General features: G+C 50.0%; 1 protein-coding gene across 1 annotated transcript in view; it reads right to left on the reverse strand.

The window, feature by feature from the left end:
• Nucleotides 1–16,198, reverse strand: part of MMP17 (matrix metallopeptidase 17) — a 71,722-nt gene that overhangs the window by 2,984 nt on the left and 52,540 nt on the right. Inside the window, exons 4-8 of the mRNA XM_054392954.1 lie at nt 13,555–13,838; nt 10,441–10,617; nt 9,498–9,597; nt 6,624–6,706; nt 1,387–1,539 (exon numbers count right to left, since the gene is read on the reverse strand). Coding sequence (XP_054248929.1) covers nt 1,387–1,539; nt 6,624–6,706; nt 9,498–9,597; nt 10,441–10,617; nt 13,555–13,838 — 797 coding nt within the window. The remainder of the gene's footprint in view (nt 1–1,386; nt 1,540–6,623; nt 6,707–9,497; nt 9,598–10,440; nt 10,618–13,554; nt 13,839–16,198) is intronic.

Below are 16,198 nucleotides of genomic sequence, written 5' to 3' on the forward strand. Positions count from 1 at the left end.
CTTTTCTAGCAAACCTGAAGAGGCACTTAACTACACAGCCATGTATCAGCAGCAGGAACTCAGAGGCCAGGGCAATTTGTGTGCTTTGGTCTCTGTCCAGGGACCAATGAAACAGGAGGGGGCGAATGAGACAGTATTTTACAGCTGGAAAGAAAATCTTGAGTTTAATCTTATGAGCTAGGCAGGACTAAGACAAACATCATGTGTGACTTTGGAGTGCTGTACATTGCAGGGGCAAGACCCAGCTGTAATTCTGGTCTCACAAGCAGCCAGGAGTAGCCCCTGGCCCTGACCTGCTGGACATCTGTCCAGCCCCAGCAGCAAGAGAAGGGAAGAAGAGAAGGAAGCAAATGAGTGCTGCTGAGGTCTGCAGACCTGACTGGGAGGGTCTGGTGCCAGGTGTGAGGGCTGCCCCATTTCCTCCAGATCAGTGGAAAGGCAGAGGGTTTGGAGCAGATCTGTAGTGCTCTGCGTGCAGGCAGCCTGGAAGGGCTCCAGCTGTGCCTGGAAACACTTCTGCAAGTGCAGAGGCTTGCACAGGACCTAAACCACTTCTCCAGCCTTGCTGGAGGAACTGAAACCAAGTAATTGCTTTCAGAAGATCAGCACCTTTGAAACCATTAACTGCACCATGCTTGAAGCAGAATGGGTGGGAGACAAAAAGCCATTTCCAGCCACAGGGTACTGATAATTCCAATGTGTTTAGCTCAAGTGCACAAACTTTCTGGAACAAGAGCCAGTGCCTGCCAGGGACTTGGGTGACCTTCAGCACATGGGTAATATCTAACCAGCACAGGCAGATGGCTTATGGGGGCCTTGGCCATCTGTGTAGGAACTAAGAGCTAATCTCTTTCCTCCAGCTCTAGTGAAAGAAACTTGTGAGCTGTTGTAAATAAAAAGAAGCTTCTGCCACTTATTTTTGGAGAAAAAAAATTAGTGATGGAAACATAATTAACAAAATCGAGCTCTTCAGGTTTCTTTTTTGTCCCTTCTGCTGCTACTTTTCTCAGCAGCACGTGCTAAAAAGAGCAAAGGCCAAAAGAAGGAACAGAAAACCTGTAGAGTGTCTGCATGGGTGGGTCCTGCTCGTATTTCATTCTCGAAAAGCTAAGCTTTCCCTTACAAGTGGCCCAAGTTTTTCTTCAGTGATATTTCCCTCATTTTCTGGGGAACATGACTGCTACTTTTTGCCTGCTCTCCCTATGAGCTGGTTTCTCCTGGCCTTGCTCACGGACAGCAGGTCTTAGAGCTGCCCTGGGAGAGGCTCAACAGCTGGCACTGATGTCTCCTGCCTGCAGGAGAGGTCAAAATGCAGCCAAAGTAACTGTGCTCTGGACTGGGGAGGTGAGACACATGTACTACTTCCAGCCCCATGTGTGCTCTCACCTTTGAAGAAGACAATCTTGTGGTCACTGGTTCTCTCATAGACTGCATCCAGGCTGTCCAGGTTGAGTGGCAAGCCCCTCCAGAAGCGGTGGATCTGAGCCGGCTGGAGGGAGACCAAGTGCTTATTGCGAGTCAGTCTCCAGAAGTACTTGCCTGGAGGAACAGACTGGACATTACTGAACCACACTGCAACCCCCCATCACCAGGGACACGAGTGCCAGGCACACAGCAGCAGCAGCAGCAAGCAAAGCACATGAGATGGGAGCTCTGGATTAGAGGCATCCTGCCTTCCAGCAGCAGCTGCCAGTGCTATTTCTGGCAGCCATTAGAAGAAATCCCCTTTTTGGGATCAAAATAATCCTCCAGACTCCTGGCTGCAGTGTGAAGCTGCAGCACTGAGCTGGAGAAGGTGAAAGGAGCCTCACACATCTCCATGCTCTGCATGGGAGCTCGCAGGACCAGGCAGTGGCTGAAGCTACACCAGACAGCAGCAATCTTTAGCAAGAGCCTCTGAAGAAACATCCTTATTTCTCCTCTCCTGCAGCACCCAGAGCTTCCTGCTCACAGGTTGCCCAGCTGCTTTCATATTGAGAAATGTGCATGAGGTTACCATCAAACACAGAAATACCAGAGGGGCTTTTTTTCATGAAGAAAGGGAGCAAGAAAATAAAGGAGGAGAAAACTATACTCATAAAACTGTAAGGAGCCGAGGTGAGGAAGGAGGCACAACTAAGAGTCTGGTACCATCTAGAGGTGGAGGATAAGCAGGGGACCTTGGTCCTGTGGTGCTCCCAGGGACTGAATGTAGAATCATAGAATGGTTTGGGTGGGAAAGGACATTTAAAGGCCATTTAGTCCAATGCCCAGCAGTCAGCACAGACATCTTCAAGTAGAGCAGGCTGCTGAGAGCCTGTCTAACCTGACCTGGAATGTTTCCAGGGATGGGGGGCATCTACCATGTCTCTGGGAAACCTCTTCCAGTGTCTCACCATCCTCAGCATTAAAAAAAAAAAAAAAATTCTGCCTTCTGTCTAGTCTGAATCTCCCCTCTTTTAGTTTAAAACTATTATCCCTTGTTCTGTCACAACAGGTCCTGCAAAAAAGACTGTTCCAGTCTTTCTCAAAGGCCCCCTTTAAGCGCTGAAAGGACACACACACACACACAAAAATCTCTTCTCCAGGCTGAACAACTCCAAATGCAGCAGTGTGTAAGCAAAAGCACTTCCAGCCCCTGCAGCAATGCTGCCCCAGCTGAAAAAACAGCATGGCTTGGGCTATTCCTGGAATATTTTGAGTAATGGAAAAGGAAACAGGTTTGTCCTCTGTGGGAAGGGTGCCAAACCTTCTCCTGCTGAAGGAGCCTTACGTGGGATTGCCTGAGGAGTCTTAATGGTTTCAGAGACAGCTCAGAACCCAAACTCTCTCAGAACCCAAACTCTCTCAGAACCCAAACTCCCAGCACGCTCTGTGCTGTGTTTTCCCCAGAGGGCTCCCCACAGTGAGCTCTGAGCTGGAGCAAGAGGTCCAAGCCCCAGCCCTCAGCCTGGGCTCACATTCATTACTGCCTGATGTAAATTATTACCCATTGTTTACATCTGCTCTTGCACGGATTCCCAAGGGGGCATAAGCAACAGAAAGCAAAGACACCTCTTCAGATTTGTATTCACAACACTCAGCCCTTCCTCCAGAGCTGGCAGACTGGGACACCATCTCTTAAAATTTTATGGAAATTGGATCTCAGCCTAATAATGCAGGAGGCAAAACTCTAACACTTAAACATCTGCAGAGAGGGAGTTTTATTCTAATTATAAGGATTTATATCATGTTCTTGTTCTTCTGCTCCAGTTTGCATATTGGCTCTATCTGACTGAAACCCACAAATGAATAATACATTCAGATGTGGTAGGGATTGCCATAATTACAGATTCTTTTTAAGAACACTGAGAAAAAAACCCAAGATTTAAATTTGGTGGCCATTGGACATTGCTGGAAACAGATGTAATTAAATAAAGATGATCTCTGCATCTCAAACTAGGGAGGCACCAGACAAAGCCTGATTTCCACTTTTCAAAGAACATACAGCTCAACATAACTCCTCCTTTAGCTGAGAAGCATCTCAACTTGAGTGCCTTGGGCTCCTCTGAGGCACAAAGGCAAGCCCCAGCGCTGCTGATGCTTCAACCCTTTGTCAGGGACGGGCAACTGCACCAAGCATGTCTTAAATCCACCCTCAAGGTAAGGTATAGCTTGTGCTCTTGGTTTGGTTGGTTGGTTGTTTTTTCTAAGCTATCAGGAACCCCGCAAAGCATTCAGTAATTAAGCAGCAAGGACTCGTTAACGTGATGGCCCTGGCCTGCCCATGCTCACGTCTTGTCACGGCCAAGGCTGCTCGCCAAAGTGCTGCAGTTGCTCGGATGATCATCAGCAAAAGCCAAGTCCATGGGGGAAACTGCTGCCATTAGCATGCAGAAATATCATAAAACAAAAATAAAAAAAAAAAAAAAAAAAAAAAAAATCCCAAGCCCATGTTTGCTTAAAAAGCTTGATTTGAAACCACTGAGCAGGATGAAAGCCGAGCGTAAAGTCCTGCTGTCCCCAGCGTCTCATTTTGCTGTGGCTGATGGGTTGAGGAAATTGCTTCCTTTAATACCAGGTGATTTTGATCCCAGCTGTGTGCTGAGCTCTCCACACTTTGCCTGCCTCTGGTGAGGCAGCTGCACACGCCGTGCAGACACGCACCACCAGCCAAAGGTGCTTTAAAACTTCAGGAGCCTGTAGTGAGGAACCTAAATCAAAACAAGTGGTGTTTCCAAAGTGCACAGGACCCACTGTTGCCTCCAATACAACAAGCCTGGGAGCCCTGAGGAGCTCCAGTCCAGGTGCCTTTGTGGTGGGAGAGGCTTCTCTCTGCCTAGGGAACCAGCCAGACCAGCTCAGAACCAAATGTCCAACAATGAAGTCAGCTCATGGCTAGAGGTCATGAAAATCCAGATGTGACATAGAATCAGAGAATTGTTAGGGTTGGAAGGGACCTCAAGGATCATCTAGTTACAACCCCCCTGCCACTGGCAGGGACACCTGGCACTATATCAGGTTGCTCAGAGCCACATCCAGCCTGGGTCTCACCAGAGCAGAGAATCACCTCCCTCAACCTGCTGGCTATGCTTCTCTTGATGCAGCCCAGGATGTGATTGGCTTTCTGGGCTGCAAGTGCACACTGCTGGCTCATGTTGAGCTTCTCATCCCCCAGCACCCCCAAGTCCTTTTCTTCAGGGCTGCTCTCAAGCCAGTCCCTGCCCAGCCTCTATCGGTGCTTGGGATTGCCCCGACCCAGCTGCAGGACCTTGCATTTGGTCTTGTTGAACTTCAGGAGGTTGTCATGGGCTCACCTCTCCAGCCTGTCCAGGTCCCTCTGGATGGATCCCTTCCTTCCAGCGTGTCTGCCGCACCACACAGCTTGGTGTTGTCAGCAAACCTGCTGAGGGTGCACCCAATGCCACTGCCCATGGTGCCATCCTCACTCCTTGGTGCCCAGGACTGTTTGGTGGCAGTGATGAGAGCTTCAAGGGACGTGCTGGGCGCCAGAGGCAGCCATGCAGCTGGCACCCACTGACACTCTGCTCTTTTTTCATTTGCATTTTGGCCCGCAATAAATGTACCCAAAAATAGGACACTGAGACAGATTTCTCTTTACTTTTCATCTCTTTTTTCACCCCTCTGAGACACAGCCAGCCATTTATCCTGGACACCAATTCTTGTCTTGTATTTTCCCTTCTTCATTGTGGCTTTTTGAAGCTGGCATCTGAGCAAATACCGCAGGGGAACAGCCTCCATATTGTCCTCCCCTGAGGGCACAAACAACGTCGAATTCTCTGGAGCCCTTGTGTCACTCTTGCCTGTGACCCAAGCCTGGCACTGTGGTGGGTTATACATGGCTGAATGCTGCTCCTCATCCTGGGAGGAGACGCTTCTGCTTCCCTCCTAGATGGCTTTGGAGTGGCCAAATGGTGGCCAGGGATGTAAAGTACCCAGTGGGCATTTTTCCATCTTGGAAAGATGAGAAAGGCAGGCACAGAGTGCATCCTGTAGAGCTGAGAAGGCACTGATGGGATCCTTGTGGAGAGATGGGCACCCCAGGGACACACTGCCAGGAGGAGCTTGCTGACACGGAACCGGGCAGCTCTGTGGTCCCACACACCGTGGCTTTGGGGGATGCACAGCAAGAAGCATTAGGTGAAGTGTGGGAGGAAAGGAGTGGAGAGCTGTTGTTGCTCTGCTCATCCTTGGTTCCACCCAGATTTCAACTTGGAGAATGTGAATATCACAACTGAGTTCTTCACTGGGGCAGTGCAAGGTGATGGGCAAGAGCACAGCACAAAGTGCTGTCACTGGATGGTCACCAGCCTGGGTACTTCAGAGGGAGATGTTAAACCCTGGGACATGCCATGTGGACATGCATCTGCCCTGGTGTTAGGGTGCTGGCTGCTGGCACCAGCTGTGCAATACAGTGAGCAGGAGGGTTTGCTGCCACTGGCACAGCTTGAAGATGTGCCCCTGTTCTCTTCCTTCCTAACCATCCTTCCTCTGATCTCTCCTTCCTAACCATCTGCCAGACCCTCAACCTGTCTTACACCACCCAACTGCTCTTAGCTGCCGGTCCCACAGGTTAATTATGTGCTGGGTTTAAAAATATCCATTTTTATAATTTTTAAAGAAATTGTGTTTCAGTTTCACTGACTTGCCCTTGGTTTGGGATAAAACAAATGGTCAGTTTACTGCACAGCCTTTTGGATAGCTCTCCTCCTCCCTCTCAGTCCCCATTTAGGAATCCTCCAAACTTGGAGCCAGATTATCCTCTGGGATCTCTCTGTCTGTCCCTCAGCATTTCCCCAGCCACATGGGCCTCTTCTCTACTGCCCTGTGACAGGGCAGGTACCAGCTGGGCTGTCTCCTGCTGCACTGGAGGCAGGATTCACATTGACATTAATGTTTCCTTAGCATCCATCCTCAGTCTTAGTGGGCTGATTCAAGGTCTTTGACTTTGACTTGAGCTAGAAGGAGTCAGCAGCTTGTAAGACACCTCCCTGGGTCTGCAGGTCCTGCAGCCTCCAAACCTGGAGTCAGCTTATCCTCCTTGCCCACCCCAGCCTGTCCAACACTCCTGCTGCAGAATTGCATTGTCCCACCAATGCAACCTCAGGGTGACACATGCAAAGACCATGGCAGCAGGCACTTACCTTTGAAGAAGAAAGCCTCTCCCCTGATCTGGGCCACTGCATCAAAATGAGTGTTGCATCTGTTGGGCACATCCCGCCAGAGCCTGTGGAGAGACGCCCAAGTAAGCACAGCCCAGGTGGGCAGCAAGGGGCTGGCTCCTCCCAGTGCCCCCCAACCCATGGACCACATCTCCCCTGCCTCCAGAGCCCTCAGAAGAGCACAGGCTGCACCCATCTGTCACATTCCTCATGCTCAAATCCAGACATGTGCATGGGGAATTCCAAGGCTGGGTTCAGAGTGGCTGGAGAACAGCCAGGCAGAAAGGGACCTGGGGGTACTGGTTGACAGTAAGCTGAACATGAGCCAGCAGTGTGCCCAGGTGGCCAAGAAGCCCAATGGCATCCTGGCCTGGGTCAGAAATAGTGTGGCCAGCAGGAGCAGGGAGGTCATTCTGCCCTGTGCTAAGCACTGGTTAGACCACACCTTGAGTGCTGTGTCCAGTTCTGGGCTCCTCAATTCAGGAAGGACATTGAGATACTTGAACGTGTCCAGAGAAGGGCAACAAAGCTGGGGAGGGGTCTGGAGCACAGCCCTGTGAGGAGAGACTGGGGGAGCTGGGGGTGTTTAGCCTGGAGAAGAGGAGGCTCAGGGGAGACCTTATTGCTCTCTACAACTACCTGAGGGGAGGTTGTAGCCAGGAGGGGGTTGGTCTCTTCTCCCAGGCAACCAGTGGCAGAACAAGAGGACACAGTCTCAAGCTGTACCAGGGGAAGTTAAGGCTGGAGGTAAGGAGAAAGTTCTTCACAGAAAGAGTAATTGGCCAGTGGGATGTGCTGCCCAGGGAGGTGGTGGAGTCACCATGCCTGGAGGTGTTCAAAAAAAGATTGGATGTGGCACTTGGAGCCATGGTTTAGTTGTCAGGAGGCGTTAGGTATTAGGCAATAATTTGGACTCGATGATCTCTGAGGTCTTTTCCAACCTGGCTGATTCTGTGATTCTGTGAAGCTGAGCTCGGGCAACCCTCTGCCTAAAGACAGCTTCGTAATGCTCCCTGGGCCACCAGAGACTGTCCCTGGGAGTCAAGTGGGGACAGGCTCTACATCTACCAGCTAGTGTGACTGGTGAGGTCAGAGCTGGCTGCTGCACCACAGCAGCACAGCACAGCACAGCTTGGCTGGCAGCCCTTGGGCAGCAGGACATGAGATGGGTAAGAGCCAAGCAGCATCTCGCTCCGGTGGCCAGGGATGTTGCTGCTCCCAGGCTGAGCTCCCAAATGCCACTGAGAGGTGACAGAGCTGCAGAGCAAAAAGCAGAAGAGACCAAACACAGGGAGATGATGCCACGTGTGAGACAATGCCCTGTGACACCTGGTGAAAGCCAAGTGGCAAGCCACAGGTGAGAGACTGAGCTGCTTTTAACAACATGGGTGGGAAAGGCACAGAGTTTGAAAGGAGCAAAACTGCCACGAAGCCCATGTGAGAAATGGTGATTGGTGAAGGACAAGGAGAGGATGGGTTGAGCTGACAGAAGAGGTGTGCTGGGCTCACAGCACCAGCTTCACAGCCCTCTTCAGGCACAAAATGGCAGAGGAGGAGGTGAACCCCATCCTCTCTCCCAGTCATACATGGGATAGGAAGGAGGGGGGTAGCATGAACAAGTGTCCTGCTCTTCCTGCTGATGGTGCCAGACAGTGATCTCCTTCAGCAGCAGGGAGAAACGTTCTCATCTCTAGGTCAAAACACATCCATACAGTCTTGTGGACAACCTCAGTGGGAAGAAAGATAACTAATGGCACTCAGCATGTTCAAGGAAAAGGATCCTTTAGGACCTTTCTGCAACCCCTGGCAGCTGAGACACCTCCACCAGCACCTCTCTACCAAGGACAAAGTGGGGTGAAGAAGGTGCTGAGGTGAGAAAGGTAACTGCAGCACAGGGATATTTTTTCAAGATTATATTCTTCTTGGTCCCATTACCATAGGAATTATCTATTTCTTCATGCTTCAGTGCTGTTATCCCCTCTTTGCAAGTGGGGCATAGAGGCACAGAGAGATGAAGTAAATGCCTCAAGATCAAACCCCAGATGAGGTCAGATCAGGAGGTGAAGATGTCCTGCTCCATCTCTGCTGTTCTCACCTAAGGCTGCTGCAAAAATGTGTGCGACCATGAACTCCTGACCCTGTGCTCAGTGTCCCTTCCCCTTTTAATGTCCTCCTGCCCTGGTGGAGGAACAATTTGACAACTCCAATGTTTATTAATGAGCCAGATCCAGAACCTCCCTTAATGAGGGCACGCTGGTTTCTTGATGCCACTCAGTGTGAGTGGTCCTTTGTCAATTCAAACCTGTGTTGGAGTCAGGCTATCGGTCCACTTGTTCCAATATTCCCCCACAGGTACATTAAGGAGTTGCTCACTGTGGAAGGATTGAGGTAAGCTATGCTTGCAGAACCCAGGATACTGCAGAGGAAGGCTGATTAACATTTCAGCAAGGATGAGTTCACTTAAGGGTGATGGGGACAAATTTCCATTAACACAAGCAAAATTTTGAGTCTTAGGGAAATGCAAAAGCATTCCAAGATGAGACAGAATGACTGGATATGCCTTGAGTGATAAAAATTAGCAAAGGGATAGACAGCACCTATCACTTGCTCCTGCTCTTCAGCACTTCAGTTGCAGGCTGGCTGGCCAGTGCCCACCCAGGCTGCTTGAAAAAAGCAGCAGTGTGTGCAGGAGAGGATCAGGAGACATGAGGAAGAAGGGGCACTTCTGTGTGTGTTTCAGAAGACAAGAGGTCCAGAGGGAAATACTGAAGCCACAGCAAGCAGGCAAGATGCTGATGCTTGAGTGAAGCTTCACTACTAGATGACCTTTGCTAGAAAGAAATGAACTCGACTTACGGGACAGTGGAGCGGTTCTCTGGCAGCTCTGGCAGGACAGGATGCTCTTCAGTTTTGCCTACTTCAGGCTTGGCTGTGGGGGACACAGATTCCCTGACTCCTATGTGTAAAGACAAAGAAGCATTAGAGGGGTACACCACCACAGAATCACAGAATGGGTTGGGTTGGAAGGGACCTTTGAAGGTCCTGCTGAGAGCAGGCACATTCTCCTCACCAGCTCCACTCACAGAATCAAACAGGTTGGAAGAGACCTCCGAGACCATCCAGTCCAACTGATCACCCAGCCCTAGCTAATCAGCTAGACCATGGCACTAAGTGCCTCATACAGGCTTTGCTTAAACACCTCCAGGGATGTCGACTCCACCACGTCCCTGGGCAGTCCATTCCAATGGGCAATCTCTCTTTCTGTGAAGTTCTTTCTAAGATCAAGCCTAAACTTCCCCCTATACAGCTTGAGACTGTGTCCTCTTGTTCTCTTGCTGGTTGTCTGGGAGAAAAGACCAATCCCCACCTGGCTACAACTTCCTTTCGGGTAATTGTAGAGAGTAATAAGGTCTCCCCTAAGCCTCCTCTTCTCCAGGCTAAACACCCCCAGCTCCCTCAGCCTCTCCTCACAGGGCTGTGCTCCAGACCCCTCCCCAGCTTTGTTGCCCTTCTCTGGACACGTTCAAGCAACTCAACATCCTTCCTGAATTGAGGAGCCCAGAACTGGACACAGTACTCAAGGTGTGACCTAACCAGTGCTGAGTACAGGGGCAGAATGATTTCCCTGCTCCTGCTGGCCACACTGCTCCTGATCCAAGCCAGAATGCCATTGGGCTTCTTGGCCACCTGGGCACACTGCTGGCTCATGTTCAGCTGCTGTCAACCAGTACCCCCAGGTCCCTTTCCGCCTGTCTCATGGTACGAATAAGTTGTAGCCAGGTGAGGGACACAAACTTACCATAGAGCTGCCAGATTCTGACTTTGTCCTCATAAGGTAGGTCATACTTGAGAGGATCCCCCACTGGCCCTTGGTAGTAGGGTCTCATGATAGACTCTATAGCAGAGATATGGGTCAAGCCAATGGCATGGCCAAACTCATGGACAGCTACAGCAAATAGGTCCATCCCATGAGCATCTGCAAACACAGACAACATCAAATGTAAGTCACTGCAAGCTGCTTGTGTTTTGGGGGCTTGGGTGGGCTGGGAGGGCTGTAAGAGGGCATAGCTACATGTTAGACAAACTGGTAAGCAAAGCTTTGGAGCAGGTGAGGTTTGAAAAAGTCCTTTTACTCCAGTGGGAAAAAGGAGAATGAAGGGTATCAAATGAAAATGGAAAGCAAGCCAGATGGCAGCCCACAGAACAAGTCCTCAGCCCCCACACAAGCCTGGCGATTACTCCTCTTATTTCCAGATCACTGGCACCTGAGAAAGAGCTGGACAAACGACTGAGGCAGTGACCCTGGCACAAGTGTCTGTCATCCTTGCTAACTGGTGCTGCAGGAGCTGGGCCAGAGCAGTTCTCTCCTATATCTCATACCTGCCCTGCAGCAGCTGCTGACACAGGCTTCGTGATGTCCAGAACACCAAATTTCTGCAGCCACCAGCCAGAAGCTCTCAAAGTCTGAGATAATGAGCAAAGCCATGTGCCAAGGAACTGGGGGGTGCCTGGCAGGGGCTCCCTGCCTATGGTGCTCTGCTGGGCTTTCCCTGCCTGAGCAATACTGCTGCCCTGGCCCAAGCCACTGCAAACTCCTTCCTGCACACACACACAACCACAGAGCTCATCAGCCATCAACCCTGCTCACATAACTGCTGTTCTGACAGGACAAGGCAGAAGGGGCAGGTGCCCACATCCAGCTTGTTTCCAGAGGACTCTTCTCCTCTTCCACACCTTATACTGGTGGGGCTGCAGCTCTGGGCTCTGCTCCCTCAGGCAAACACTTTGATCCTCACACACCAAGCATCAAGAAGACTTTGTTGAGCACTGACACCTCCTTTATTCCTCAGTCTGGGCTAGCTCAATTCTACTCTCTTTCCCCAAATGTTCTTATTTGCAATCCAGGCTCCAGTGCCTTAGGGCACACCCACACACAGACCCATCCCATACTCTCCATACTCTCCAGATCCTCAGACCCTCAGGTCAGATCTCAACAGGGGTTAATATTCACCTCCAAGCCTGCATCACCACTGCCAAAACAAAGGAGGAACTGCTCCTTGGAGCCAGCCAGGCCTGATCCTGGTGAATGTATTCCCACTGTCCAGCTCCAGACCAGCTCAGCCAAGCACCCATACAGCTGCTGCCCCTCACTGCACAGCAATGCCTGGCAGAGCAATACCAGAGGGTGGCAATGACTTTGAGTATGGTTCTTATTAAGACCATGACTGCAAGTACTGCAAGGAAAAGGCAGTGAGGTCAGAAAGGTGTCTGCAGAGCTCAGGGCAGTCCCACGTTCCCTGAGCTGTGGTTGATGCTGAAGGAGATGCTGCACAGAAGCAGCCGTGGCTGATCCTGCACAGTCCTTAGCAATCCCCACTGGCCTTGGGGTTTGGAGGGGGGGGTGTGTGTAAGATTTTTTTGCTGAATTCTGCTTTTTCCTTGATGACTATCATTTGCAGTACCTGTAAACAGCTGGGATTTTTATATCCTGTGCTGCTTTCCCCAGCACCATGGGAGAAGAAGAAGACATATGCTTTCTGACATTTTAATGCCAACCTGACAACCTTGGGGATATTTTTATATCACCTACCAAGTTGTTATCTTTGAATCACTAGAGAGAACAAAATAAATAAAAGATGAAGCTTGAATAGCTCCAAAACCTTCAAAATAGAGGGCAGCTTTCTCACCATCAGGCTCACCCCTTCATCCCTTGGTGCTTGAAGGGATCCTCCCTGTGGGGCCACCAGCCCACATCAGCCTCAAAACAAGGGCTCCCAACCACCAACTACAAAAAGAGGCACCACACCTTCCTTCATCATCTCAGCACATCTGCCATGGCATGCTACCAGAGCTCAGTGCTTGCCTCTGCCCTGTATGTGTGCAGAGCAGAGCTGGTTGAGGTTGCATAGCAGCAGAAACCCAGGAGCAGGCTGAATCCTGGAGAATCAGCCTGTCCAGACCTCTAGCCTTAAGCTCAGACCTCCTCCAGCATATCTGGTGAACACTCCTGCCCATGAACACTCAGCAATGCCAGACAGAGGTCAGCTGGTGGTCATGGAGGAGAGGGGTGGGGAGAAAGAAGGATTAGCTGGTTTCACATAAGATGATTAGATCTAAACGAAATCATTAAGCTGAAGCAGCAGGAGCCCACTGGGAGGCTAGTGGAGGAGGAGGCATGACAAGCAAATTAACAGCTGGTGACTGCAGAGGAGATACTCTGTCCAAACAGGCCTGATAGGAAGGCTGGGGAGGTGATCCCCACGGACAGCTCAGGCAGCTGAGAACACTTGCTTCTGAAAGTCCCTCTGCTTATTAAACCTCTGCTTTAGCCAGGAGAGATGAAATGAAAGAAAAAACCAATACAAAACTGTAACTGAAAACCAATACAAAACTGTAACTGTAACCATCCTGATGTCAGGTAATGGACGTGAGATGGTAGGGAAAACCTGTTCAGAGAAGACTTCTTCCCTGCAGACCACAGAGCCCTTTTCCAGGTGGGACAACTTACAAACACTCTTTAAAAATAGGGAGCTAGGACACAAGGCAGCGAAGCCACCCAAAAGGCACCGAAGTCAGAGAATGCAGTCCCCATCCAAGAGCTTCTACAGAAGCATGTCCAGCCTGTGACCCTCCGGTCCCACAAGAGATGGAGACTGGGAGAGGGCGATGGGGAGCTCTGCAACTGCAAATACCATGGGAGGAAACGCAAAGATGCCATTGAGCCTTCCAAGAACATCGAAGGTCTTCAAAGGTGGCTGCTGTCACAAGGCTGAGGGGAGAACCAAAGGAAGGTACTGGGATCCTCAACCCCAGGGTGAAGGTGTGGCAGAGGCTAAATCACTCTAACCACCAGGGCAGAGGAGGGAAACTGAGAGCCCTTGCATTTGGCAGCAGCTCCCCCACCCTGACCTACCTGACGACCGGAACGTCCAATACTCATCGTCATCAAAATGAGTGTCTCCTGCCGTGTAATGGTCTCCGGGGAAGAAAGCGTGGGCCACTGTTCCTCCAGGCCCATCAAAGGGGTAGCCATCGTTGTGATCTGCCTTGGAGAAGTCTATCTGGATGTCTGCATTGTTCCCTGCTACTTCATGGAAATTCAGGGGGGTGATGTCGCTCCAGACCTTCAGGGCGTAGTACATCAGGGCTCGCACGGTGTCGTGGCCCAGGTGGGACTCTTTGGGGAAGGTGCGAACTCTGAAACAAAGAGGGCAAAAAGCCAGGACAGCTCAGCAGCATGAAAGACCTGATGAGGACCACCAGGAAGGGCTCCACAGGTGCATCACAGAGCCTCAGTAAGGTGCCCAGAGCTGTTAGTGCTCCTCCAAAGGGCCCCAAAGGACAGTCTTTATAGATGTGTCTTTAAGTCTCTGAATCACATCGGTTCCAGAGCTGTAAGGATTTCAGAGACTGAGTTTGGGTCCTCTGGGTAATTCCAAAGCTCTCTTGCCCACCAGTGTGAAACATCCCATGTGTTTGAAACACAGTCAGGGACTGAATCCTGATCCCTCTCATCACAGAATGGCCTAGATTGGATGTGACCACAGAGATCATCTATTACAACCCCCCCACCATGGGCAGGGACACCTCTCAACTAGACTTGGTTGCTCAGGGGCTCATCCAACCTGGCCTTGGACATCCCCAAGGCGGAGTCATCCTCGCTGGGCAGCCTATTCCAGAGTCTTACCAGCCTGGTACCGAAGAACTTCTTCCTAAGATCCAGTCTAAACCTACTCTCCCTCAGCTTCAACCATCCCCCTTGGCAGTCAGCCTCAGGGCCACACTTCAAGCACAACCTGCTGCTAATGCCTGTGACTACGACCCTTGCCCAGCCCTGGGGATGCCAATGCTGTAAGTCTCCTTCCAGACCTTGCCCTTCCCCCTCCCCCCCCCCCCTACTTCATTTCAGACTGACAGTTATTTTCTTACCACTTATTTGTTCCAAGAGCAACCCAAATATGCAAAGATTATTGATTTCTGAAGTCTTTACACCACACTCAGACCCATCAGTTCCCCTGCAACAAACAGCAGGGTGATAACTCTTCCTGCATGCACAGATATCCAGTACGGATTTGCTGCCTCCATATATTTCCCAGTCTGTCTGCTGGAGGTATAAATTACACTCTGAAACCAGTACACTGCCAGCAGTCTCTGAGCCTACAATCCATAAAGAGGAAGAGGAAAGGATGCATTTTATGTAAATCACATTCCAAATGCCTCCAGCCTATTGCTTGCAGGAGACAGGCTAGCTGATGGAGCACTGTAGAGGAGAAGTTCTTGCCTTGCTTCACAGTAGAAAATGCACTGATTTGATGAGCAGGGGCTGAGGACACTGCTGCACCCATCCCACAGCTGTTACAGCTCTATCAGCACTCCTTGCATTCTTTGGCCCCTGTGGTAGGTTGAAATTAACACCCCTCTACCCCGCCCCAAACTGATTTGGAGAAACTACCCCCAAAATAAAATTTGCCAGACGAGCTCAGAAGGTTTTGGAAGCAAATGAAGCTCTACTTACAAGCAAACTACAATCTAGAAATATGAAATGCAATGAATATGTACAAAATATACACTCTATGTACAATATATATATTTACAATTTATAAACAACACAGAAACTCCTCAGACCCCACTGGAAGGATCTAGGGGACCCATTCACCTTGTCCCCCACTCCCTCCCTCCTTCCTATTACCTCACACAGTAGTCTAAACAGAGATACCCCAGAAAGGCAATGGAAGGGAGAGAGGGAAGGTGCAAGGAGAAGTGACAAAGTGAGAAAGAACTGTTTATGCCTCTGCTCTATATTCCCAATCTATATAATTCCCAATGAATTATATAGACCTTAGCATTATTTTTCCTTTTGTGTCCAAAGCTAATTTATTTTCAGTCTTTGCAGTCAGGATCTAAGCTAAAGTTCCCCCTTCAAACTGTAACAGCCCCCAGCTCTGCCCTGCCCTGCCCTGCAAGAGAAGCCAGGTGGGACAAGCCATGTGCTGGCATTTGCCCTGCAGCTGCATGATTCAAACCTCCCTTTGGAGCTGAAGTGGAGAGGAAAAAAAAAAAAAAAAAGAGAGAAAAAAAACCCCACAAAACCAAACCAATGTTTCCATCTATTACCAACCCTTAAAAAGAATTCCTGGTATTGTTGATTCAATAGAAGAGGTGAAAAGAAAGATGCAACAAGGCACCTTGGCTTCTAAAAGACTGTGTTTAGATAATCTTCCATTGACAATTCTGACAAAAATAAACACACTCCAGGGAAAGTCTCCTGTTGACTGAGTAATTATTGACAAAAACCCAATTCTGCTGGAAAATTTCTGGCCAGCTCTACCCTGGCAATAATGGGTGCTTTATGTCTTGTGTACCAGCACACCAAGCAAAGTGTTCATCATGAAATATTCATGGCTTGACAGATTTTTAAAGGCTGAAGCAACAATTATGATCACCTCACTTACCCTCCTGAGTAATACAGCTGGGAGAGCATTGCTTGGTATTACACCACTCCTCAGCACCACTGTGAAGTAATGACCCAGCTAAACCTCTGGATGTTAATTACAGGT

The sequence above is a fragment of the Indicator indicator genome, chromosome 26 (genome assembly GCF_027791375.1).
Source record: "Indicator indicator isolate 239-I01 chromosome 26, UM_Iind_1.1, whole genome shotgun sequence".
Classification (NCBI taxonomy): Eukaryota; Metazoa; Chordata; class Aves; order Piciformes; family Indicatoridae; genus Indicator; species Indicator indicator.